At 37.5% G+C, this 26,424-nt stretch overlaps 1 protein-coding gene across 6 annotated transcripts in view; it reads left to right on the forward strand.

Moving 5' to 3' along the window:
• The window catches only part of LTBP1 (latent transforming growth factor beta binding protein 1), a 199,185-nt gene that overhangs the window by 122,012 nt on the left and 50,749 nt on the right, over window positions 1-26,424 (forward strand). For 3 of the 6 annotated variants that reach the window (XM_026845517.1, XM_026845520.1, XM_026845518.1), the window contains exons 10-19: window positions 2,203-2,436; window positions 4,387-4,409; window positions 5,409-5,511; window positions 6,107-6,205; window positions 8,224-8,349; window positions 9,515-9,640; window positions 10,354-10,476; window positions 13,839-13,958; window positions 18,965-19,087; window positions 21,149-21,271. In XM_026845517.1, the coding sequence (XP_026701318.1) occupies window positions 2,203-2,436; window positions 4,387-4,409; window positions 5,409-5,511; window positions 6,107-6,205; window positions 8,224-8,349; window positions 9,515-9,640; window positions 10,354-10,476; window positions 13,839-13,958; window positions 18,965-19,087; window positions 21,149-21,271 (1,200 nt within the window). The remainder of the gene's footprint in view (window positions 1-2,202; window positions 2,437-4,386; window positions 4,410-5,408; window positions 5,512-6,106; window positions 6,206-8,223; window positions 8,350-9,514; window positions 9,641-10,353; window positions 10,477-13,838; window positions 13,959-18,964; window positions 19,088-21,148; window positions 21,272-26,424) is intronic. The other 3 variants (XM_026845521.1, XM_026845522.1, XM_026845519.1) reach the window with 2 other exon arrangements.

Below are 26,424 nucleotides of genomic sequence, written 5' to 3' on the forward strand. Positions count from 1 at the left end.
TTTGTAATGGTAAACCACTGTTCCCCTGGAGTTGCTGCCGCAGATGTCACTGTTATGATACAGGTCGTGTATTTCTTGAGTATTTTATAAAGATTCAGATTTTCAAAACTAGCTGCTTTGGGAAATACACATCAGAGAAACATGATGAGAGCAGCAGATTCCTTTTTTTAAGTTGGTCTTACAGAAATGGAAGTGACCAACGTTTTTGAGCATTTCAGTTGATTTTGAAAGCCATTGTTTCTTGCATGACCATTGCTAGATCACTGATTAGGATTTTAAAAGTCCAGTTCACTTTCAGATAAATAATATTTCTATGGCTTTTTAACAGAGAAATTATTGCATGAGGCTTTATGCCCAATTGTGTGTATTTTGGAGCAGAGAATATTTGTTTTTGTTGACTGCTCTCTAGTCATAAGAAATACATCATTGAATATTATGTGGAATTGGTTATTTTGGTGATTTTTCTTAATGAAAAGACTTCAGAGAGAAAACCTGTAAGTAGAAAATTCTGATGATCTGGGTGGGAAACACTTCCCATTTCATGACAACTTTCATGATTTAAAAACATGTTCCTTTCTGTACAGGTTAAATTCATAACCTTTCAGTTTTCTATGAAAAATGTGTGAAAGTGGGATACTCCAGAATGGGGTAATGTATTTACTGCAGCATCCCCTATTCATTTAATAGTCACTGAATTAAAAAGTCATGATCTCACTCTGATAGCTTTTAAGATATTTGTACAAAATAGACTGGCTCCAAAAGAGAGACTGAGAGAGGCTAGCTTTATATACCAGATGTTGGGAACACTTCATACCAGAGCTGTGGTAGAATAAGGCTCACATTTCTAGTTTGCATTTGAGAACATATGACCTGAGACAAGTTTTCCTACATCCTGAGTATGCATCTGAAAGGGACAGGTGTCTGATTTTCTCTGTCTTCCTCCTTTGACCGGAATTCCCACTCTCAGTTGGGTGGTTTTTGCCAAGTTTTGATATTAGCATTTCCCAGCAGAAAGTATTTCATCGTTCTGAATCCACTCAGTTTAATCAGTTTGACCCTTCTTTTTTTCTGTTACTAAGACACCATAAGAACACAGTGTGGAATTAATGTATACTGCAATTTAATGTATAATTTAATGAATTAATCTCTGAAGTATCTATAGCTAGTATTTTGTGGTTTTATTTTAGATGTTAATTAATTTTAAAACCCTGATGTGTTCAAAGCAGAATTTGTGAACTTACGAATGCCCCGCTCTGCACATCTGTTAAGAAGCTGTAAGAAATCACATCGGGCACATGGGAGTCTAAATTTTTGGTGCTTCCCAACATAGCTTTACCTAGAGTAATGAGGACAATGAACTGCTGTTCTCTCAAGGCTCCCAAAGGTCTCCCTGTCCCTGACAGGAGTAGAGCTATTATCTTTAATGGGGAGGAAGGCTGACCTGTATTTCTTTTTCATTCTAGTCTTCCAGTAGGACTGCATAACCCGATGCTCATGTAGAGCAGCTGCAGAGATCAGAGCAGGTGCTGCCGCCTGACTTTCATTACCTTTTTCTGTAGCAGCTGTATAAATGAGATTATTTCCCCTCTCTTCCACTGGTGATTTGGCTTTTTATGATACCGATCTTGTTTTTATCCAGCCCACTGAGGTCAGTGGAAAGATTTACTCAATTTAGTGGAATTTGGATCAGAGCTGGTATGAGACCTCTGACTTAGTCAAATTGGATTCTGTGAATGAATGTTGTTACTGGTTGATACTTCTGCTCCTCTAATACAGGGATGGTGAGCTTTTTGCTTTGGTTTCTGCAAAAAGAGAATGATAGAAATAGTGATCTTCATTCCTTATGCAATGTAGGTAGTGTTGACAATTTGTATATTTAAATTCGTACTCAGAAACAATATACTGTTTGAAGAGGATTAATACAAAAAATGACCTTGATATATTGATAGATTAAACATAACTGAAGCAAGATGGTAAACTGGAGTGGAAACCTCCTGGGAATAACAGCCAGAACATGATTTTAGGAAAATGCTCAGGCATATTAGCATGAAATGCATAGCTTGTCTTTAAGTATTTTTTTTTGTAAAAATGTATATACAATATGAGATTAAATTTGTTAGTGGTAGTCATTATATTTTCCGCTATGTCAACATATTGCACTTTTAGACTCCTAAAAGGAATATTTTCCCATCCCAAATCTAGCTGCTTTTAAGGAAATCTGCCCTGGTGGAATGGGTTATACGGTTTCTGGCCCTCACAGAAACAAGCTATATCATCACCCTGCAGTTAGAGTACAGCCACCTGTCATTGGCAAGACCCCGATTACTCAGCCTGTTGTTAAAGGTACTTCTCCTCCACCTCTCCCAGCAAAGGAAGAGCCAGTGGAGGCACTGACCTTCTCACAGAAAAGTGAGACTGAGATGGCTGTGCAAGAAGGTGAGAGTGGGAATATTTAGTCTTTCTATATTTCTGTGCATGTGTCTTCAATGGTATGTTTCTTTGCAGAGTAGCTGCGTACAGTGCAGGATAAAAAGGCATCACATCCCACAGCAGTGTTCGAGGTTGTGGAATGTATTGTGCTGCATGATTTACTTCTGAAATTTTGTGTATAGCTCCTACCAGATGCTGAGAACAAAATGGAGAGAATCAGTGCTTTAATCTCACTAAGTTTTATGATAAGAAATAGTAAATATTTGTTGTAAGACTTTTATAATCTCTAACATGTAACAAAGGACTCAACTCAGTCTTTGATTTACTAGTATTTGGGATGGCAGAAGCTGAGGGGGTTTCATCATCTTCCTTCTATATGTTCCCGTAGATTAGCACCACCTGATGTGGGCATGAATCCCCTTCGTGTGGTCTGCTCTCACCCCTGCAGCTGTGCACGCCCTTGGTGTGACCACCTTGGATCAGCCCTCTCTGCTGGGCTGTTTAACAATTAGTTGACTCTTCTAAGATACTTTCCTCAGACTTTGTTTTCTCCAAACTCCTCAAAGAATTTGTAGCAGCTGAGGTTGTCCTGAGTCTAAAACAGATGCAGAAGCAAAGAAATGCACAAAGCGGCACTATTATAAACACATTGCCAGAAAACTTGGCATGAACTAATTGTAGACAAGAAAAAAACACATTGCTGAAGAACCCTTTCATGATACTGAGTACTTAATAGGTTATTTCCAAGTAGCAGTTATGTATCTGTATGTCAGGCCATTATTAGAAAGAGGCTTCAGTCAGCTAACTTGGCAAAATTATGTGCAGCATGGGTTACTTTCCAGTTAAAATCACTGCTCTAATTTTGCTTTCAAAAAGAAAACGGAGCTAAACTGAATTTGGGAAGGAGAATAACCCATTCAAATATACTTACAGGCTGTGCTGGATTATAAAATCTCACATAAACCTCTTAGCTTTTCTGTGTTATGAAGTGAAAAGAAGTGGAGTATCATTTGCTAAAATATTACTTCAGTAATTAGAAAGATTGCCACATTCTAGTAAATTTTGAAACACAGAATCTGGAGAAAAGGGGAATTCTAAAAAAAAAAAAAAATTTTAAAAATATGCTTAATCTAAGTCAGTAATGACACATACACATGTTCGAATCTTATATTCCATTTTTGGATACTTTTGCATTTGGAGTTTTTGATATTTTATTAGAAGTTCTCCCAGTTCTGGTAATCAGCCTCCCTGCTAATACTGAAGAAACTAGAATGAGTGATTTTTTTTTTTTTTTTTTTTTTTTGTATCCTGTGGAAAGTGTTAATTGTGAAAAGAAAAAATTTTTATAGTTTTTTACAGAATCATACAGATTTTCATCTGTAAAAGACAAATTCAGAAAAGACAAACTGCAATAGCAAATGAAAACTTATATGAAATTTCTATGTCTCCTTCCCAGAAAAAAGTCACTTTTGTGAAGGAAAAAAAAACCCATACCACTTTTGCTTGCTTAAAGAAAATGCAAATTTCAAAACTTGTTATATACAATAAATTATTTTAAATTGTTAATGGTTAGTATATCATTATCATACTAATTTACCTTTAAAATAATTACAGATGTTGATATTCTTTGGAAGGAATGTAAAAGTTTAATCAGTTAGCTAATAACCTATGAGTTTCTCAGATCGTTTCTAAGGAAACCTACAAGGAAGTTGAATACCACGTAAAAAATCATAAGCATTGGTCAATGTGTAGAATCTTATTCTGGTTTCAGGTTAGTTTTTATGCTTGCTTCAGGACGATTACTTCAGGTTTGCACCATTTTGGAATGATATTAAAGCCTGAAATTCTTCTGCAATGGCAACAACCATTTTCAAATGTGCTAGTAGTTTTAAATAGAATTTATAAGTAAATGTTATGTGAAGACCTATTAATTTTCTTTTTTCTTTCTGGTTTTAGTGGCAACTGCAGCCCCTGATCAGGTAAAACATGATGTGATTTATCTAGGAATTGGAATGCAGATCATGTGTATGAGATGTGATATGTTAACTCTGAAAAAGATTTAGGATTTATGAGGAACAAACACCTCACTGTGGACTTACATTGAAAACCCTGAGGCAAAAAGAGTTCATGCTATTATTATATACAACAGACAGGTAGTTAGGTACAGGAAAAAGATCACTTTAACTTCTCTTAAGGGCATTGGTGGAGGGTCTAGTGTTATATTGTTCTATTCCATTCTAGAGATGGTCTTTTAAAGAAGATACTAAAAACTGCAGACAGTACGGAGTAGAGTCACAGATACTGTCAGCTAGAGAAAATGATCTGGAGAGAAACAGTATGAAGCTTTGAGCATTTGTGACACCTGCTTATGAGACTTGTATTAATGGCTAAGTGAGTTTCCTAGGTTTTTTAGGGTTGCTGTGTATTCAGTGGAGAAGAGCAGGTGCGTATCTGTGTTAAGCCCCCCCACTCTGGAGATTCCAGATTCTCTATGCTGAAGAGAATTGGATTTGTTAGGAATAACTGTAACTGTACTTAATTTCATTTTTCTATAGACTTAAAAGCATCTAACACTTTTATGGAAATAAGATGATCAGTGCGATAGCTAAGAGAAACTTTCACAGTGGTCAAAGACTTAGATACATATGTGATTGTATACTTCTGTGTGATGCTGAACTGCAATTAAATACTATTTGTAAGCAATTAAAAATGAGAGAATGATGCCCTCCAAAGCCAAAGATAGAATTAGAAGTTCCATGAAATGGCTATTTCAAATAATATAAATTTTAAATTGTATGCCATTGTGTAAACATAGTATTCAATGTTCCTTCAGGTTTAAATGGTGGTAATTAATGATCTGCTATCAAAAGCCACATGTGAGAATGTCAGAAGTTTTTCAAGCCAAGAGTTTGTGGGTTCTTATGATGACTCAATTAAGAGAATGTTTCTAGAATGTAAATTTTTAATCATTGTTTTAGGAATTAGCTTCCCTTGAGCAAGAAAAGCAGCCTGAACTAGAGCCTGGGCAGCCTCAGCTTTCTCCTGGGATTTCAACAATTAACCTGCATCCACAGTTTCCAGGTAACTTGTTTTGGCATGTCTTTTAGTATGAGAGAGTGCTTACAGTTCTTCAAAGAATGAAAAAGTAGCAATTATAACAGAGGTTAATGAAAAATTGATTTCAGCTTCACAAGAAATTTTTCCATGAGCAGAATATGGAAAAAAACAAAGTCATGAAAGCTGACGTGGGAGAAACAGAGGTTGGCATTGGCTGGGTGACTTGTTAGGAGGCAAAGACATATTTCAGGCAAAAATGATATCCTGGATTATGTACATGAAAATTTTAATATCAGCAGAATTGAGGCCTTTTACCCCTTTCAAGAGGAAATTTTCTTTAGGTATCTCCTTGTAGATTTATGCATAACTTCTGCTCCAAAAGTTTTGCTATTGTGCTTGGTATCTTTAGCACCTCAGGTTTTTTTCACAAGCACAAGGGAATGATGGAAGCCCCAGTTATACTATTTCTTCTACTCCAGATCTGAGCAGAATAAACTAATGAAAAACTCCATAGTGTCTGCCTCATTCAGTATCATGTGTGAATTCTTTAATGGGGTTTTTTTGAATGCTTTAAGTGTGGTTTTTTGGATATGATTGATTTCCATTCCATGTCACACAGTAGTGATTGAGAAAACATCTCCTCCTCTGCCTGTTGAAATTGCTCCTGAAGTCTCTACTTCAAGTGCAAGTCAAGTAATTGCACCTACTCAAGTTACAGGTATTGTACTTCCTTTTTAGAACTAAAATAAATTGCAAAATGCCTGTGAGTTCCTGACACTATAACTTGTTCCATGCTACTTCTGAGTTACTGTAATGAAGACAATGTAGCTGTAGAACAGAAGGGAGTACTCTGGGGAGAAAGAAAGTACAGAACAATGCAGCAATGAGGCTACTGTCAACAGAGCCAGGTCTGGGCCCTCCCATGATGTACCCGCCATCTTTGTGCCCCCAAATAAAAGATAGAAGGAAAAATTAATAATTCCACCTCAAATTACATGATCTGCAACTGAAGCCCAGAACTGAAAACTTCCTGGGTACAAGTCAGGTCTTTAGACAATCTGCACAGGTGTTCATGAAGTATACATGATCATGTTCTTTGCGGGGTGTAGACTTCATGTGATGTAAATCAGCATGTTATACAAAAATCAAATGAGGAGTTACTGTAACATCTGTCTTAAAATGTTATTTTGATGTTTGTGCTTCTTCCTTTTTTGTTGTATTAAAGTTGCCTTTTCTACATCCAAGTGTCAAGAAGTGAAAATAACAGAAATGCAAGTAATTCTCCTGTCATAGCTGAAACTTGTCTAAGCGATGTCTGTGTCCAAAAGGCATGAAAATTTCACTTGCTGTCAATTTGAAAACAAAAAGGTGAATGTACTCTGTGTGTATACATGAGAGCATTACAATATCACATTGGCTAGTTGCTCAGAATTAACACAGGCTTGAAGTAATTGCAATATCCAGGTAAATGCTTTAAGATGCACTGTTGCATATGGTAGCTACATCTAGACTACCAAGAGGTTTCCCAATTTGCATTCACAGGGAGAAATTGCACTTGCTTTAATAAAACTTTAACTCTTCAAGATGGCTTTACTTCATGCAGGAACGGATTTTTGAGTTATACACAACATGCACGGGGTCTGAATCACCCAGTTGCTTGAATTACAATTCTGTCTGTATTTAAATCCTCTGGAATCTACTGTAAGAGTACAGAAAGTATCCTGTCCTGAAAGCATTCAGCTGCCTCCTTCAATTACCTATAATTACAGTTCATCAATCCTATAGGAAAGTTCCACTAATGGCGATTGTCATACCACAGTCAGCTCTGCTGTGACTCTGCCCCTTCTGCCAGCCAGCTCCCTGCTTCCTTAAGGGAAAGGTTACCCTGCTTGGGACTTATATCAATTAGAAAAAAAATAGGTAGTTTTCCATGTTCTGCTGGTTTTTTCTTTCCTTAGGAAAAGGAGTGAAACTAGAAATTGCTGTGTGATATAAACAAATCAATCTGTTGTTCCGATACAGTTCCAAGGTTGTTCAGATATTTAAGAGCTAATAAAGTACAAATGAAGCAATATTTGTAGGACAAATTCCTAATTGGATTTAAAAAACTGAATGCAGTTGAGAAGTTTTTGAGTGCCTTAGTTCTGTACATTAAGTTAAATTTCTATGTCATCTATTTTTAAATAGCCTGGATAAATGATTCTTCTTTACAGATAACTTTTTTTTCCAGGCATTATGATTTCACGCTGCTCTCTAACCTTAGTTTAAATTGCAACTAAACAGTCATTAGTAATTTTTGTGGTAGAACATATACTTGGAGAACTTTTAAAACTACTGTAAGGGTTTTGCATCCAATGCTGACCATATCTGAATCTCCTTATCTTACAAAATTAACAGATGAGTGTTCTGTAAAAATAATCAGAAACCCACTACAGTCATTTCCTTAATGCAAAGGTTAAATCATATAAATTTTTATTTTGTATTATCTTCATTTTACGTTGTTTTTTAATGTACCCATTTATAGATCTTGCATTGAACATGAGACTGTGTCACTAGGAAAAGCCTAGATGGTTTTCAGATTCTTCCATATGAGGTATCCATTACAGAAACTCGGGACTTACAGATTTGATTTACAGTTGTTTTCAGGCCTGATCTTTCTAATTGGATTATGGAATATTGTACACTTACTGAACTATGTGAGCGAGTTTAACATCAAGCTTTTATTTGTTTGCTTAGAAATCAACGAATGTACAGTTAATCCTGATATCTGTGGAGCAGGACACTGTGTCAATTTGCCTGTGGGATACACGTGCATCTGCTACGAGGGGTATAAACTTAACGATCAGCAGACAAAATGCTCTGGTATGAATGGATGCTTTCAAAAATCTGAAATAATCGTGCTATGAAATGCTTGAAATGTACAGTCTGGTTGGGGGAAATATGCTACAGAGCAGTCAGGAGCTGCTTCCTCTACCAAGTGCTTCCAAGTTGCACAGAAACTAGTTTTTGTACATCAAATAAAATTTGCCAGCTGGTCTCTGATACAGCTTTTCAGCTGCTCAGAACTGAACGTGAATTTAATTGAATTGAATGAAAGCCTTTCCCATTGTGAGGTGAGAGAGTAAATGATTAGAAAGACCATCTCTTTTCAGCTTTATATCGGGTATCTGAAAGTGTCAGCCTTCTTCTAGGAAGAAATACACTTCTGTTTGGAGAACGAATGACTGAATTAGTGCCTGTTTCTCGAAACGATTTACCCAGCTACCAGCTCTGCAGCTGGACTAAATCCAGTCATTTTGTTAGGTCCTTCCTTTCAACCTTCTGCTGAAAAGAGAAAGTATATTGTAAACTTCGCAGAAGCACATTAGGACATCTACAAAGTGAGGTCTTCATCACCTTCTAAGCTAGTAAATTCTAGAATAGAGGGCTCTGAACAAGAGGCAGAGCCCAGACTGGCTCTACATGAGCTATTTCAGATTTGGAAGCAATTTTTTCGGTAGCTTTCCTTCATTCAGAGTATGCTGGTTTCTCTGTAACTTGAATCAGGAAGAGTTTACTATATCATGTTGCCAGATTATACACTATCACCTTTTTATTCTACCAAAAGTTCAGTAACTTCACACTCATACACATGCTATGAGGTGCAACTACAGTATTGAAAAATAATTTACACACATACATAGCCAAATGGCAACTTGAAATTCTTCTTTTTCATTCACATTGTATTAATATTCCATGCTTACAGCTTGTTCTCAGCTTGCAGTCAGTGTAGTGATTTGAATAGTAATCATGTCACATTCTTCAGGCCAATGCAATATTCTTATAGTCTAAGCCAGTAAGAGCATTTTTTTCCAACCAAAACTATTTAATGCATCTTTTTTTCAGCTCTGAGGGAGAGGAAAACATGCTTTTTCAAATAGTTAAAATAATTGCAAGATCAGTCTTTTCAAAAGCATGACATAGAATGCACAAAAAGAATCATAACTGAATATGTTAATCTATAGTCATGGTTTTATTCCCTTTATAGATATTAATGAGTGTAAACAGGCGCCTCATCTCTGTTCCCTTGGACGCTGTGAAAATACAGAAGGAAGTTTCCTATGTATTTGCCAAGCTGGATTCATGGCCAGTGAAGATGGAACTGACTGCGTTGGTAACTACTAGTCTCCTTTTATAGAAAATAAAAATATAAAAATGAATCAAGCTTATCTAAAACCCCCTAAAGTCCCTTTTTCAGCTTTTCTCCTTAACGGCATTGGTACTGGACTGATGTCTGGAAGTGTTTTTAACTGTCTCTTATCAGGTATTGTGAGGAAAATATTTTAATAGCTCCTACTACTTTTCAAAATGATTATTTGTTGAAAAACAATCATTTATTCAGTATCAGGCTTGTTTAGAAAAAATACCATTTAGTAAAAACACTTTTCTATAGTGGAAAATACAAATATTCAAAACTCTTTCAATCGCTAGCAGCTGTAACAAACCATATTTTTAAAATATAGCTGCAATCAGCCATGGACTTTTCAAAACAATACAAACAGCCTGAATTGGCTGTGATCTTTCTCAAGCTAGCACTGCCTTGCGCACAGTGTACACACAGTGGCACACATTGCGTTTGCAGCCACAGGGCTGCTCACTGGACTTCTCCCTACAGCCTGGTTGTTTCTAGATCTCATTCTCTCTGCAATTACATGCAGTGAGGCAAAGATGGAACTGCTCAATAAGAACAGCTATAGGGCTGTGGCTTGCAAACAGCTTCAAAAATGCAAACTTACTTCTGTTCAATTAAAGCAGAGTTTAGATGAGATGCAAGTATTCAGTAATTTCATGGTGAAGCAAAGTTGCTTTTCTCTTCTTCATCTGCAGATTTTGATGAATGTTCAAGACCTCATACTTGTGGGGAAGGCTTTTGTATAAATACTCTTGGCTCATACAGATGTGAATATTGTGATAGTGGATATCAAATGAACAGGAGAGGTGAATGTGAAGGTAGGTTTGGAGTCTTCACCAGTAGTAATACAGTAACAGTTGTCAAGCCAGACTGCAATAGGATGAGCCATTTGTTTACATTGACTGCTGTTTATGATCTTAATGGAAAACTTTACATCTATTTCTTTATTTTTGAAGAAATCTGTCCATTAGATGGAAAGATTAAAATAACAGATTTTATCATATTTAATATTTTTATATGTGGTATATTTCTTTTAATTTCTTTCAATCTCCATTTGCTATTTGATTTCAGATGGAATGTCTTGGCACGGTGGTTTTGTACCTATTTGTGTTCAGAGTTCCCTTTCTCCATCCCACTCTGTGCTTATTTCCATGAGTAATTACCTTAATTAGCTTAATCTTACTGCTGGATTCCTCATACAGCTACTTTCTTCATTTAATTTGCCTTCAGATCATGTAACTTCCCATTGTATACCAGCTGAAAATGGCAGAATGTTCAAAAAGACATTGCTTGTTTTATCTACAGTATGTCCTGGATGATGTAGTGAAGTTACCATTTATTCATATCACAAAACCAATGTCAAATATTACTACCGTTTGGAATTGGTAGCATTGCCTGCTGTTCGAGGGAGGCTTAGCACTATGGCTTGAGCTGCAAAGGGAGAATCCTCAGAGGGTGCAGTCTTAAACAAGAAACCTTTTTGAGTATTTTCCAGCCTTCTCAGTTATTTGATGTCTGGAACTGCAGTTCAATTCCTATTATTTAGTTTTTAGATGCTTCAACAGAGTTCCCCCGCTGGGAACAGAACCATCTTGGGACAGCTATTTTAACAGCTCTTGCCATGGAATCTCTTATCTTCATTGTTAGTCTTTCCCTGCATACTCTAGCAAGTTTCTGTTTAAAAAAGAAAAAAAAATCTATAATTTCTCCTACATTTTGACAAGCATCAAATGATAACTTGACTTTTTTTTAAATTTGGAAATATATATCTAGCATGTATTTCACGCTGCAAGAGCTCTTAGAACATCTGGCCTTCGAAACTTTACATTATTTTTCAGTTTGATATTTTTGCCACTTTTGCTGTTCTTTTTTAATTTTCATTTTCATTTTTCATTTTCAACTTGAACTGTGAACTAAAAACAAGCAGCCATTTAATTTTAAACATAGTTTTGTTCATGCTGTAGACAAGTTAATTTGGACAGAATAAAATTATTAACATGTTATGTTGCCTAGTGAATAATTTAAGGCTGCTGTGGATATATTTATTGCTCTGAGCATTGCTAAAAGATTCCTCTTTCTATTCAGAGATATTTTTTGTTTGTTTAAATAAATGTTTCACATACTCCACTCTTACAACTACTTTTTCCAAATCTTCTTTGTCAGTAGGGCATCTGTGATTAAAATAGGCTAGAAATCAGAATATCAGAGTGTGTCAAATTTCTTATTAGCCTGTATTTTAAATAGTGTGGGTAGTCCTCCATCATTTAACAATATGTAATTTCTGCAACCACATTCTCTGTTGAAAGTTATTTAAGGTTGCTTGAAGGGAAAAACCCTCCTACACTAAATCCATCAAACCAAGGAAATGACACATTTAGAGAATCATTTCACCATGTCATTACACCTACACCTTATAGTCGCCCTATTGACAGATCCCAGATTCCACAAATAACTCCTACCTCCTCCACACTTCAGACACAAAGCAAGAATCCTCCAAGGTGCACTCAATACACACAATTCGTTTATGCTTCCTCACCCCATCTTCATTCTGCCTTCAAACTATACTCAACACAAGCTCTGTGTGGGCCTAGCCTGGGAAACATAAAGTGCATATATGGGTGTTGTAGAGTCTGTCATTTATGTAGAACAGTGTTATAGGCATAGCTGAACATCACTGCACACAATTAAGTATTCCTGTAAAACCGTCTTGTGATTTCTTAAAGCTTTGCAGAATTTTGGCTTTATTTTAACTGAAAATTTCTGTACTAAATAAATCATTCATGTTGTGTTTTGAGGGCAGATAGTCCAGGCAGTTCTGAGAACAGGTTTCAGCAGAAGTGGATTTTTTGTTAGTTAAATTCAAAAAATATCACAGCAGTTTCACTGAGAAACGTTTACAGGTCTGCATCGTAGTGGCTGAAGAGGCCTGTTGCTGTTTTTACAAGAAAGTATTCTCAGCTGGACAATCATGATTCTATGAAAAATTGTGATTTGACCACATCCAGTGAGTTGTTTGGAGATGGAATGTTCAGTTCTCTGAAGGTTGGAGCATTATCCAGTTAAATTACAAGTGTTGGAGGCTACTTATCTTCTGTGAGCTTGTTCACAAAACTAGGAGTAAATTGCCCCCCTACTATGCTGGAGTAGCAGTCCTTAATTTCAAAAGACACAACCTGTAGGCTTGGAGCAGGGAAGGGACAGGAGCTTAGGGTTTAAAGGTGCCTAGAAATTTCATTAGTTCTGTGCACTGCATGAAGCAAGTATTTGCTAGAAAATATTATAATTATAGTGTAACTAAAGACCATATTATAAAATGATACTCAAGTATGGGAGCAGACTGAAATGAGGCTGCCTACACAGTTTTAATTACAACATCTTCTGATCACTGGTTGCTTGACAGCAACTTGTCTTTGAATATGATTTTTGTATGCAGTCTCTTAGATTGCATATGTTGCATGTATTGTGGGTTTCTTTGGTGCAGGATAAGAAGTTCTTGGTAGATGCTCAGAGCTTGGACATGAGATCCATGAGTTTTTCAGGACCTATCTTGTCATGAGTAAACTAGGAGCTCTCCTGATGCAAGTCCTTCTCTCACCCTAAACACTGCTAGCCTCAGTGATGTGTGTGTTGCTTGTGCCTTCCCTACTCCCTGTAAACATGATTACCATTCACACAATTAAATTTATAGTCCACATAATACATTCATGCTGCATAACACCAGGACACTGGAGAATACTGAATTCCTCTTTGCTTTGAGAAGCTAGATTTACAATTGTATTGTTGTTGCGATGCACTTATGAAGTCTCTTGAGACGGGCTATAGGAAGAACCTCAGGATGCTTCAGTGTGGTAAAGGGGTGACGTAAGCAAAGTTGTTCTCACCTATCTAAGCCAGAAATCTGATCTGCTGTATAATTTGGAAGGCCTATCAGAGATTTGCAGCGTAACAGAAAAATCAGATTCAGTTGCATTTACTATGATTAATTTCTTTCCCAGAGATGCCCCTTTGTTGGTACAAATCTGTGTGAGCTTGTACCATCCTGGGTCTCTAACAGATGAAGTACTCAACCCTTTAAATGTATTAGTGTAACATGAGCACAGTCAGAATAACCAAATTAGCTTATTGTTCAGTGTTCTGTTATGGCTTTGACCGCTATTTCCTTCTATCTTTTGTTTTGAAGACATTGATGAATGCCTGACTCCAACTACTTGTCCAGATGCACAGTGCATTAATGCTCCTGGCTCTTACCAGTGCATTCCTTGCAGAGTGGGATTCAGAGGCTGGAATGGACAGTGCCATGGTATGTTCAGTATTCTTCATGAATCTCCAGTTATAGTTCTTGTTCTGAGATGCTCTATTTCCTATTCTATCAGTGATACAACCTGATGACAGCAGTGCGCCCTGGGTCCTCATTTCATTCAATAAGGAAATATGAGATTTTTGAAATTACTTTATGTTCTCAGACACAGTATATATGAGGAAATTGTGTTTTACTGTAGATAAATGAACACTGAATCTAGAATGCAAACAATACAATTATAATTACAAAACAGATTTCTTGAAATAGAAAATGTGGAACTGAAGGGGATATATTATCAGTGAAATGCTAGTAGGCCATTGTTTGGAAGTATTATAATAACAAATGGAAAAACCTTGAGAGTGCTAACACATCAATGTGACTGGCAGGCTTTTCAGTAGGGTATGGGAGTTTGCTCACAAAGCATATTAGTAAAACAGATTTAGGACAGATTTCTCCTGTTATAGCTTTGTCTTTTTTTTTTTCTTTTAATGTTAGATTTGCTTTTTTTTTCCCAAATCAGTTTTAGGTTTTTTGAGATATAGGTAAGAAAGTGCAAATGAATCCATTATGCAAAAGAAAAAATATTTTGCAGTTTTGAGTGCCACTTCCTGTGACACTACCAGAAACTTAAACTTCACAGTTTTTTTCAGAAACTTAAACCTCAGTTGTGGAAGATCTGCTGTCTGTTGTGAATCCTTCTGTCCACTCTGTAACACATCCCCTATATTTTGTGGTGGTTGGAGTAACCACGTTATGTAATCAGGTGCCTAATAACCTACATAGAAGGTGTTTGCGATATTGTTGTAGGTCAGATTGGCAGCGTACTTCCATAGCTTATTTCCTAATTGCTCCCAATTGCTGTGGTTTGGTTCAGTTCATGAAGCAGTCTAAGGGCATTGTTTTGATTGAAAAAGCTCTGGAAGATGGACATCTACTGTATTCCAGCTGCAAATGGGCTTTGGGCCTGTGGAGCAAGACTAGAGCCAGCTTGCAGTGAAGCACCTGAAAAATGGATGGTGTGGCTGTTAGAGCCTTACTACCAGTTTTGCTTGTACAGATTACACCTTTTTCAACCGCCCTATTTTCTAAAGAGGGCATACTGTATAGCAAATTATTTCTGTCTGAACGTATCTGCAATTTATCAGCATGTCATGGCTGCATTATTTGGTCTTGTCATCTGACATTGTGGAGGAATGTATTTCTCGGGTAATTTCATGGATTTTAATGGAGTTATAGCAAACTATCAAAGGTTTTCAACAAACTGATGTGGTTCACTTAGCACTCCAGTTCATCTTTGTTTTGCTCCTTCCCATCTGTTTGGATTCCTGCTGCCTTTGCAAAGAATGTGGCACATGCACTCTGTTAGAAAGGTTTCCTGTTACTTAATTCCTTTTTTGAAAAATATAAAGATGACTTACTTTGCATTCTTTCTCAATTTCAAGCTTAATTTCTATACCTATATATGAAAATAGCCTGGTTGAAAATGCCATGGCATAACTTACACTTGTTTCATTCTTGCTAACCAGATTAGTAGGAACAGAATGAGAGAAAAAAAGTCACCGCTCTGCTCAAATTTATAAACAGAACTAAGTCATGTAAAGGATAAGTCTTAGCTCCAAGTTGCTGATACTTTTTTTCCTTGTATTACTGCACATAGTTTCCCTTTTTCCTTTGTTTTATGAAATGTTCTAAACCTAGACATCTCACATCATTAGTGATGTGATCAGTCTTCATTTTCTGTTTATTCTAGACTTACATCATGTTGAAAATGAGCCATACACATTTTAGAAAATGTAATGCAGACAGTTTGTCTTAAATCTGTAGCTTTGCAATATGTTACAATTTAAATACACTGGAAAGGAAAATATTTCCCAAGTTATCTATGAAGGGTATTTAAATCCGTTCTGCAAATTCATTTGTTTCTGCTGTTAGTTTAGGTCAGTTGCAGCTCTAGTGGTTTTCCCCAGTACTGTACTCAGTGCTGTTTTCAGCATTTTTCTTTTTTTTAAACTCATCTCATTCATCTGCCTGCACTTTAAGCCCTGGAAAGACTAGGGTAACAATTCTACAGTTCCTTGATGCTATTGCTATTGTAATCTTTCAGGATTTAAAGCCAGGAACATAGCTGGTTTTGTTTCATAAATGCAAGTCAAGCAGTTCACCTCAAACTTAAGTGGAATACATTTAATTGCAGTTTAGGTGGGAATATTCAATGTGAGATGCATATTGGAAGAAATTAAAAACAGCACATGCACACACTGCACTTCATTGCCTTGAAATTGTTGCTGTTCGGGTCCCTAAATGCTTTTGTATCATTTTGTGACTATTTGAAATTTTGAAGTTTACTTGCAATCACTGATTTTTTTTGGTCATCTTTCTCTCCACATTTTCACATTCAAATAAAGTGATATATCATGATGTAGAATGGGAATAAAGTAGTGTGTGAATCTAGAGCTTCTGTGCATTGATGAATGTATGTAGAAAATGAAAAAAATTAGGCTGGCAAAACTTTCTAGACCGCTTCATCCTCATGGTTTTCACTGTGGTGGATTTTGCAGCTGTGTGGTTAACTAACAATATTCGGCTTGTACAGGATTAGGGACCCCACCAGATTTCAAGAACAGAGGTCAGCAGAGCTGATCCATATACCTCTAGTCCTACTTTAGGGATCTTCAGCAGAATCAGTTACAGCTCTGGACTTCATCTCAGAATATTTAGGTTCTGTTCCTGGTTTTTCTGCTGGCTTTATGGGAAAGGTCTCTTGACCTTCGAGTCTCATCCAAAAATCAGAAATAATATTGTAGACTTTATTTTCATGTAGCTTGAAGATAAATAAATGAAAATGAATCTGTAAGAAGCAAGTTAGCTATTCAGTTGGAAATTCACATGCCTGACTGCTGAATTAGGTTTTCTAAGTTTTAAGAAATTCTTGAATTAGAGCATTGATCGCATACATTGAGAGCAAAGGTTTGTTTTGCTGAGCAAGCACATTTTGCCACAGTAGGGATCTGAGAAATTAGTCTTGCAGAAGAGTGTAAGTAGTATCACCTACTGAGCTGCCATAGCAGAGCACCTGTGGATCTGTGCTGTCATCTCTTGGGAGGATGCCTCTTCGTGTTCTTGGCCAGGCTACAACAGGGCATCTTATTTACAGAGTTAGAGACTCAAGAGAGGAACCAAAATTGTAGGTCATTTGAAATATGGACAATAATGGTGATTTCATTTGTGTGTGGGGAGAGAGGGGCTTTGTCAAAGTCAGATTGTACAGGAGCTTGTGAAGAGCCACGAATTATAAGTATATATGAGGAAAATAGTTACTGCAGATATTCGTAACAGCTAATAAGAGCTATGATGATGATTTAAATACCTCTAATCTTTTTCCAGCTCTCCCTGTGCTACAGCTCCCTAAATAGCTCAAGTGCCTCAAACAATCAGCAGTTTTACTCTTTTATGTTGACGGATTTTGTGTGCTTTGTGGTGGCAAAAACCAGAATAATTGGGAGTAATATGATTTCTGGCACATAAAAGCAAATAAGGTGTAATTCTTTTTCTGCATCAGTGAAGCTAAAAAAATACAGCTTTTTCCAAACAGGGACATCTGCTTGTTGTTAACTATATCCCCAAAATAAATAAATAAAACTTAGAAATTAACCTTTTGGGGATTTTTAAATTGAAAACCGCTCCTAGGAAAAAGACAATATTGATTATTTTAGAATATTGAATTAATTCTGGCTGGGTTTGTAACAAAAGATTTATTTATATGTTTGCTTTTTTCTTTGTTGATTTATACAAAATCACATTCAGAAGGAATTCTTCAAAATTACTCTTAAATAGTGACGTAGCATGTTGGCTAAAGAGAATGGCCCATCTAGTTAATATTCTTCTTTCAGAGGATGATGACAGTAGGTGTCTATGGGATAACATAGAAAAAATTTTCTTTCAAGTCCTCCTGTAAATAATGGATGGTTTGTGACCAGGAAGAGAGCTTTTGTTATAAAGGCATAATCCAATGAAATTCCTTGTTGCCTGTGTAGAATAGCCTTACAAAGGGACCTGTGTGAAGTGCAGAAATCCCCTTGAAATTACTTGGGTGTCAGCTAAGTCTTTTAGAACCTGCCTCCTTTAAGTCAATGTGAAAAATGTTGTCTACGAAGGTCTCGCATTACATGTATTTCATACAGTCTTTAGTTATGCACTGGAGAACTCCTTTAAATCCTGTACGTTAATCAACCTAGCTTTGAAAAAAACAGGAAAAACTCAACAGCAGAAAATGTAGTTGAGGTCTGTTCTAGCTTCTGAGAGGACCTACCTGTTCCCTCGCACCTGTAGGTAAGCTCCAGGTAAACAAGCAGAGGCAGCAGGCTGTAGGATTCTGACCAGAGAATATGTTTTTAAAATGGTTTCAACAAGAAGAGCTTCTAATACAGCCTTGCCAGCATGAGCTGTGTCTGCTTTTCTGAACTGTTCCTTGCAATAGCATTAGAATTAGTGCTAATGGGCTCAAGGTATTGGCAGCTCCTAGTGCTTTTATCAGGTACATATCCTAAGACTAAATCTGTGTAATGCAAGAATGAATGTGTCAGCACTTGCTGACCTCTTCTCTAAACCAAAACTGTGCTGGTTTAAGCTAATGCGGGAAAATTATGGGCAAAATAATCTTATTCAGGTAAGGATCATGTGGACACAGTTCATAGTGTAACCCGTATTTGAAAAAAGAAAAGGAAGAAAAAGGTTTGTTAACCTTAACTGCAGTCCTTGCAGTACTGGGTCAAAAGCATTGTTCTAGTTATGTGGGCTCTGAGTATAGTTGAGTATTTGAGCACAAGGCAGCTCAAGTTCAAATCCTTTTTTAAAATCAGAATTGCTGCAGAATTGTCAAGGTCAAAATATACAGGAAAACTGATTATAACCATGCTTATGGAAGAATTAGAATAAATTCCCAAGCTCAACTGAAAAATGGTTGTACCCAAGTTAATTATACACTTAAGCTTTCTTTGTATTCACAGATATAGATGAATGTCAGTATGGCAATCTCTGTACAAATGGACGTTGTGAAAATATGGAAGGGTCTTTCAGATGTGTTTGTGGCCAAGGTTTCAAACTCTCTTCATCAGAGGATCAGTGTGAAGGTAGGAAAGAATATAATTAAAGTTCATAAGGTTGCACTTACCTCTTAGATAATATTTTTAATCTAATAATATTCCTTTTAATGGAGAAACAACAAGTATAGAACACTGAAGCTAAATAACCAAAAATGTAAGAATTTGTATTTCTATTTTAAGGCTTCCATGGTCACATTGTAGATTTTGACATTTGTTATAAAGCCAATCAAGAATGTGTAGTAGTATTTGTATTGCTAAATTGGAATTTCTGCAAAATCCTTGGCATTTCTGTCATTTTGGAGGTTTGGGTACAGTGGCTTTTGCTGCCTTAATTGCTTTTCTTTCTGTCTTTTTTTTTTTTTTCTTTCATGTGGGTGAGTGGGATCAAAAAACCCAGGCTGCACCCTCTTGGAACCCAGCAGTGTCAGTTAACAGAGCTGATGCCTGCATTGGTGTCACTGCATTTCAAGTAGTACACTTAGTAGAGAGAGAGCTTGGTGTTCTGTTTCTAAGGAACAGTACCTGTGCCTCCAAACTGTCAGGTTCTGCATTTCTTCCACATCCAAAATTCCCATCAGGACTCCTCCAGTGGAACAAAATTAGGTCTGAAGTTGGAGTGGAGTAGTCTGAGAGAGAACCTAAAGTGTGTACAGGAGGTATGAATATCCCTTTCCTTTGAGAGGGGACTTCTTGGAACCTCTCTCCGAAGGTGAAAATCTGGGAGAATGTCTCTAAGCTGGGGAAGCGCACAAAAACCTGAACATTTCTTTCAGATGTTGTTTTTTCTTTTCCTTTCCCCCCACCCTTCCCTAAGTATCTATGTACAGCAACAAGCACTTTCAGACTGCTGAATGCTAAAAAAATAGAGTAAAACTAGATGATTTTTCATGCAAATTTGTCAGGAAGTTTGAAACAAAACATCAGTGTAAGTGTCTTGAGTGAATTAAATGTGCTGTCCAGGACACACAGCAGACTGGTCTTAGGGAAAGTATGTAGACAAAGTTTGACTGCTTCCTCTGAGCCTTTCATGGAAAAGGGCCTTTGCCAAGTTGAGCTGGCATGTGCAGACTGTTCTTCTTAAAGTGCACCCTCCTAAAGTACGGACCCCTGCACATGCCCAGATGCTTCATGCAGCCGCACAGATTTCAGTGATCCTTAAATTCAAAACTTCTGTAGTTGCAAGGGACCATTACTCAAGGGGTGAGACTATGTAGTTGTAACACAGACCTGAAAAACCTCATTGAATAACTTTCTCTTGTTTGGATTATATTTTCAGAAAGACATTCAACCATGCTTAAATCCTAGAAGTGACTAAGAACCTACCATATCAGTTTAGTTACTGTTCCTTAATGAGTATTTTATATAAATAAGGGAGGGAAAACAGGCTTCCTAGCTCAAACAAGACATGTGCTGTGTTCTGAATTCAAAGTGCCACTCCCCTCCAATATTTTAAGTTTTTCAAAGGAAAATTTAAGCTTGATGTTCAGATCCATCTGTTAACCCAGGCTGACCCCAGTTTATGAGAACTGAAGCACTGAGGCATTAGCAGTGGTTGTGGAAGCAAAGAGACATTTTCCCATATTTAGGGATTAATACTGTTACAAGGCAAGTATTTAAAGGAGCCTTAAGGTGCAGTTTAATAGGGGAACAGCCTGTCAGTGTGCATCTGAAAACCACACCCTGTTGAAAGGTAGTGATCCTGCTGGAAAGTATTTTGTGGGTTTTGCTGACTCACTGAAGCAGCTGGCTTGTTACCTTTGCCAGATACAAAAGAAACAAAAGCAGCTCTCAAGCAGCATGTGTGTGTATTTGTGTGTCTGTGTGTACCCATTTGTGCATTGAAGGATATATTGTAACTACAGGAGAGAATGCTGAATGCAGTCATCTCAAGGAAAACATCCAATCTGCAATTTAATATATTTTTGTGCACTATGTATGACTCTCTGCGTTGTTAAGTAAGACCAAGAGAAGCAGTACTGGATATTGACACCCTGCTGTGCTGTTTTGTTCAGAATTGGTTATTGCATCATTTGATTAGTAATTGGTATTTTCAGATGTGTTATATTTTCACTGTCTCTTCTGCTACAGACATAGATGAATGCCAGCACCGATCACTCTGTACGAATGGACGCTGCAGGAACACAGAAGGATCTTTCAGATGTATTTGTAGTCAAGGCTACACATTATCATCTGCTGGAGAGCAGTGTGAAGGTAAGCTTGTGGACTTATACTGATTCTTTTTTTTTCAATAAGATCTTGAGTATTTCAGCTATAGGCATGCAGTCTTTTGAGAATGGGGCAGAAAAATTGCTTCTCTTTCTTTCTCTGTACTTTACTGTCAACAATTCAACAGTCCCCACCTACGCAGCCACATATGTAATGGATTCTTAGAAATAGTCCCTGTCATCTTTCCACATACAAGAAATCAGCACATGTGTTTCCAACAGTAAGATTGGAAGAGTAGTTGATATTATTACCAAAAACAATTAAGCCTTTCCAAACCTTGTTGCTTAAATTCTGACACAGAAGTTCTGTATTAGAAAAGCTTCTGCCAGCATACACTAATCACAGGGGGGCCTGCTAAGTTAAAACTTCTCCAACTAGTTTTGGGAACCTGTAGCCAGCCGCCACAATCCCACATGTGCACTGGCAGGAGAAATGTAGTATAAGATGAGCTCCAGGGAGATCTGCTGGAGCTCACAGCTTTCACTGTCTCAGAAGGCAGTCTACATACTGAGCTTGTAAAAACAAAAATAAGAGGTGAAAGTTGTACACTCAATGTAGGGAGAAATGCTGTGTTAACAGAAAACAGAAACTTTCTATTATCTCTCAAGTAGAACAATTGTCCAGTAATTGGCAAACAGATTTTTTTCTAATGAATTATTTCAAAGCTACTCCCTCTTCTCCATCATTGGCTGTACCACATGATATGGTACATCTGCTGCACTACTCATGGTCACTTTGAGCATGTGAGATTACTTACTAGTGAGGTCAAGAAAAGACTGTACCTCAGTTGCTTCCTTATCTCACCCTAGCGAGAAAAGAACTGTCAGTTAAGGTCTCACTGTACATGTAGTATTAGCACATAAAAGCTTTCCAGTCTCTGGTGTGCTTTCTGTAGCTGCTTTTACCATGGAAGACGCAGCTTCTTACTGCTGTTCTATCTAACAGTGTTCTGCTAGGTTATCCTCCACAGAGCACTCTAGGAGGCAGTTTCCACCTTCTCCCCTGCAGCAATAGATCAGGAATCTTCCTCTTCCAGTGATCCAGGCAGAAGAGCAGTTCCCCTTGAGCCACCCAAAACCTGTAATGTCATACCAGACTTTATCATCATTGGTGATACTGGATTGTCTGCATTTAATGAGTGACAACATCTCTCATCATCACCAACATGGAATAAGGATATCTTATAAAATCTCCTCACTACACTGATACTCTTTGGTACTGACCTGTTTGGAGAATCTGGTCATAGAAGAACTTAACACACTCTTCTCTGAGTTCCTAGTGAATACCAGCATCACTTGCATCAGCTTCAAGAAATGTGGGTTGATGATGCAAGACACTAGAAACTTGTGTCAAAGAATTTTGCTCTCACCTGGTCTCAACATCTTCATGAGTTGCAACAGATGCAGAGATACTTTGTCAAGAATCAAAGAAAAATGTGGTGGAAGGGATCACTGGTCTATCCTGCCTCCCAAAGGCAGAACAGGCCACACAGTCTCATTCCTGACAGGTATTCATCTAATCTGCTCTGAGTGGGCTTCAGCAGATGAGATTCCAAACATCTCTTCAAGCAGTCTGTGCCAGTGCTTTGCTGTCCTTGTGTTTTCCAACTGTGTGATGGGAATCTTCTATTGCTGCAGTTTAATTTATGAGTTCTTACCTTGTCCACCTTAAACAAGAAAAGGTTCGTTCTTTCCTCTGCATGTTAGAGAGGAAGATAGTGAGAGAGTGGACTGCACAACTGTTTCAAGCATTTTGGTTCCTTCATCAAGAAAGCCTTACAAACCAGCAAGTCTGCAGAGAGAGATTTTGAATTAGTAAATGCTGTCAGCATCTGTGAGCATATGAAATGGCAAGTTAAACCATCTTGTTGTGAAGAAGAGCAAATGAAATATAGAAATTAATTTAAATCCATTGTAGTTGATGATCAAATGTTTTCCAGAACTACTTTTAAGACTGCTTTGGTGCATTTTGTACAGCCCAAGAAGCCATGGTAACTGTTGCTGCTCTCCATCTCTATGCAATGGCCTGTCAGGACAGGTCCATTCTTTATCTTCATCTCTTCCTGGATCCTGTTCAAGGGCAATTTTCAAGAAAAAATAATTTCAGAATTTCTCAAGGCAAAAGAAGAGGTATTGGATCATACAAGAAGAAAGAGTAAAACTGCTCCCTCACACCCCAAGGTCTTTGTCTCATTTGCAACAGTCTGTAACCAGATCTACAGCTTCTCCACCCACTGACAAGAGTGGTTAATTTCTGTAGAGACAGTTTGATCACTGAAGATTTTCATAAATATTACAAGTCCTGTGCAAAATCTATTCATCTCTTGAAGTGGAAGAAACTCTTCTGTGCTTTCATTATATCCCTTCAATATTTTCTGAACTACAGGGTATTATGGACTGCTTTTTGCACCTTGGAAACTAAGTTTGAACAGACTATGCTTGTTCTGCTCTCAGTAAGAATGCTTTGTGCAACTCCTCTATCTGCTATATATTCACCTTTCTTACCTTGTGATGTAATTATTTTTGAAGACTCCTTGAAGTATTCAGAACAATTTAGGTAACTCAATTGACTACAGATTTGAATCTCACATTTTTTTCATATTAGTGGAGGTGCTCAGCCTCAGAGGCATGTTCCCATCTTCATGAAAATGGTGACTTAGTTCAGCTAGATGTGTGCATGGACAACAGAGCAGAGCTTCCATAAAGAGAAGATCACCTTGAGAAGACATCTAGTGTTTCTCCACATGATGATCTCTGATTTTTGGATTAGCCTGTTTACGTGAATGTCTTCTAATACTTCACAGAGAAAGCAGGAAAGAGAAGATAAAAACTGTGGGTGTAGCACAGCACAGTTGGTGAAGAGAACAGAGTGGCTCAAATTCTGTCCAGTTTCTCAAAGACTCAGGGGATGGACATTTGTCATGTCAAAGGATACCCAAAAATGTATTGGGCTGTAAAACCAATGTGACTGGCAAATTGCTTGCAAGAAATGTGCTTGTTTATTTAACAAGGATTTCTTCTACTTGTGAAGTTTTCTTAAAAATGTAGCAGCTCAAGAAGCAGTTTGCTGGTTTGATTATTATACACTTGTGCAAACTTCTAGGGATATTGCAGAATTTGGCAGAATTATGCTGTGCTCATTTTCAGCTGTGCTTTTTTAAACTCTCTGGCTAAAGTTTTTGTCTGGAAACCTTTGCACACTATTCCATGTGTTTAAGAATAAAGGTAATTTGCAAGTAATCGTTCTGTACATTGGTGTATACATGCAGTATACATGCTCTGTATGCATCCTTGCACTGAACTGTCCAGAAAATGAGAAAGCTGGACTGAGGCCTTCATACCTTCAGTTCTGTCTGAGACCCATAATCCGTTATGTCCATTCCGATTATCCTGTTATCCAAGGCTGAAGAACTTTCCCTCTGCAGTATCTGTAGAGACTTGCTATTATCTGCTCGGAAGATAGTAGCCTGGAAGTACCTGACCATCCACAGGTTGTATGCACAACCTTCCATTTGACAATAGAAAAAGAGGTTATTGCCTAGTAGTCAGAGGTCTTCAAGATGTATGACCATGTGCATATATTATTTTCTTTCTGTCTTACTCTCTCATTCAGCATCTTGTTCTCAAGATAAAGCAACACTAGCCTTTTTTGCTCTGTGTTGCTTTCGGGGAACACAAAAGTGTGGACACCTCTCTCCTTGTCTCAACTGACAGGAAGTATGAATATGCACCAGCTGGGCTTCCATATAGACTGTACATGTCAAAGGACTTGAGTTACTGGAAAAGAGTCTGTCTGAAGCATAGGAGGCTCCAGTGTTCTAGGAGTCTTCAGAGATTTTGCTAGCCAAAATGTTCAAGACACACTTGTCTAAAGGGTGGTAAAAAGCACTGAACATCTCAAACGTGAATTACTATCTCTGATTTTCCTGGAGATTCTTGTACAGCAACCACAGGACCTGTGAAGAGTTCCATCAGAGAAAGGGAGGCTTGCATCCTGTACGGAAAATAATGCATTTTGACTGAATTTGGCAGAAGACGCCTTCTTGTTGTGAGACTTGGCATTAACTCAGCGCAAGGGAGTCATTAATTTTTTCTCATGCTCCTAGTCAAGATTAATTACTGTTTTAAATAAACCACAATTTCTCAGTTGAAAATTATTATACAACATGTGGTTATCAAAAGGTCACACCTTTGTCAGCATAAAGTGCAGTTTTATCTGCAACAACGTTCATTTATGTAAGAAAGCTATCCCCATTTCTTATTTTTATCAAATAGATTAAATCCCAAGGATAGTTGCACTCTAATGTAGTGTGGGCTTCCCAGAGATAAATATAGAAATGAGGTCCTATTTTTTAATTACAATTGTTACTCATTCTTGCAACACAGGAAAAAGTTAAAATTCTAATCAGCTAAATCCATGCTTAAGAAATCAGACTAATCAAAGGCAGTGGAAAAAGTGTTTGATAACTGTTTTTTGAAGGAAGCTGTCTGCATTATCAGAGCAATAGACTCAGTGAATTACAAGGTGGGGCACTGTGGAAGCGAAGAAAAGTTGCTTATGAGATGCTTCTTTTTTTTGACTCATTTTCTGTTTACTTTTAAAATTGAGAGGCACAGTCATCAAATACCTTGTGAACTTTAGCTGTAGTGAAACAAAATTGTATCATATCACTGGAATGTAGGCACTTGCTGAGTTAATAATCCTGTACCCACAGTAGCTATGCCGTTTCCTCCATTGGGCTGCCTTTGAGCCCTTTGGAGGACAAATGGGAAGGAAAGACTTTAGGTTAAGACAATGTCGGTGTCCTGTTCTGGAAATAATTGATTACTCTGTATCTAGTTTGTATCCTGAAACTTGCCCTGTGATGTGTCAGTCAGCACATTTACCCCATGGATGTTGACACTCGAGCAGAGCATATGGGCCTGAGGCTTATCACAGGGAACGTGGTGTATAGGCAGCTGTGAGCCAGAGCCTGCAAGCTCTGACTCTGTGGCTGGATTTATGGCTTGGGCACAGCACTGTGCAAAAGCAGCTCCTTAGCTTTGTGACCAAGCTGTTAAGCCTGTGGAATGGCTGTATTGCATCACATGAACTGCATGAAAAAGTAACCGTTAGCACAGCAGTGCACACAGTGCAGT

This window comes from Athene cunicularia (assembly GCF_003259725.1).
Source record: "Athene cunicularia isolate RWA chromosome 3 unlocalized genomic scaffold, athCun1 chr3_part1, whole genome shotgun sequence".
Taxonomy (NCBI): domain Eukaryota; kingdom Metazoa; phylum Chordata; class Aves; order Strigiformes; family Strigidae; genus Athene; species Athene cunicularia.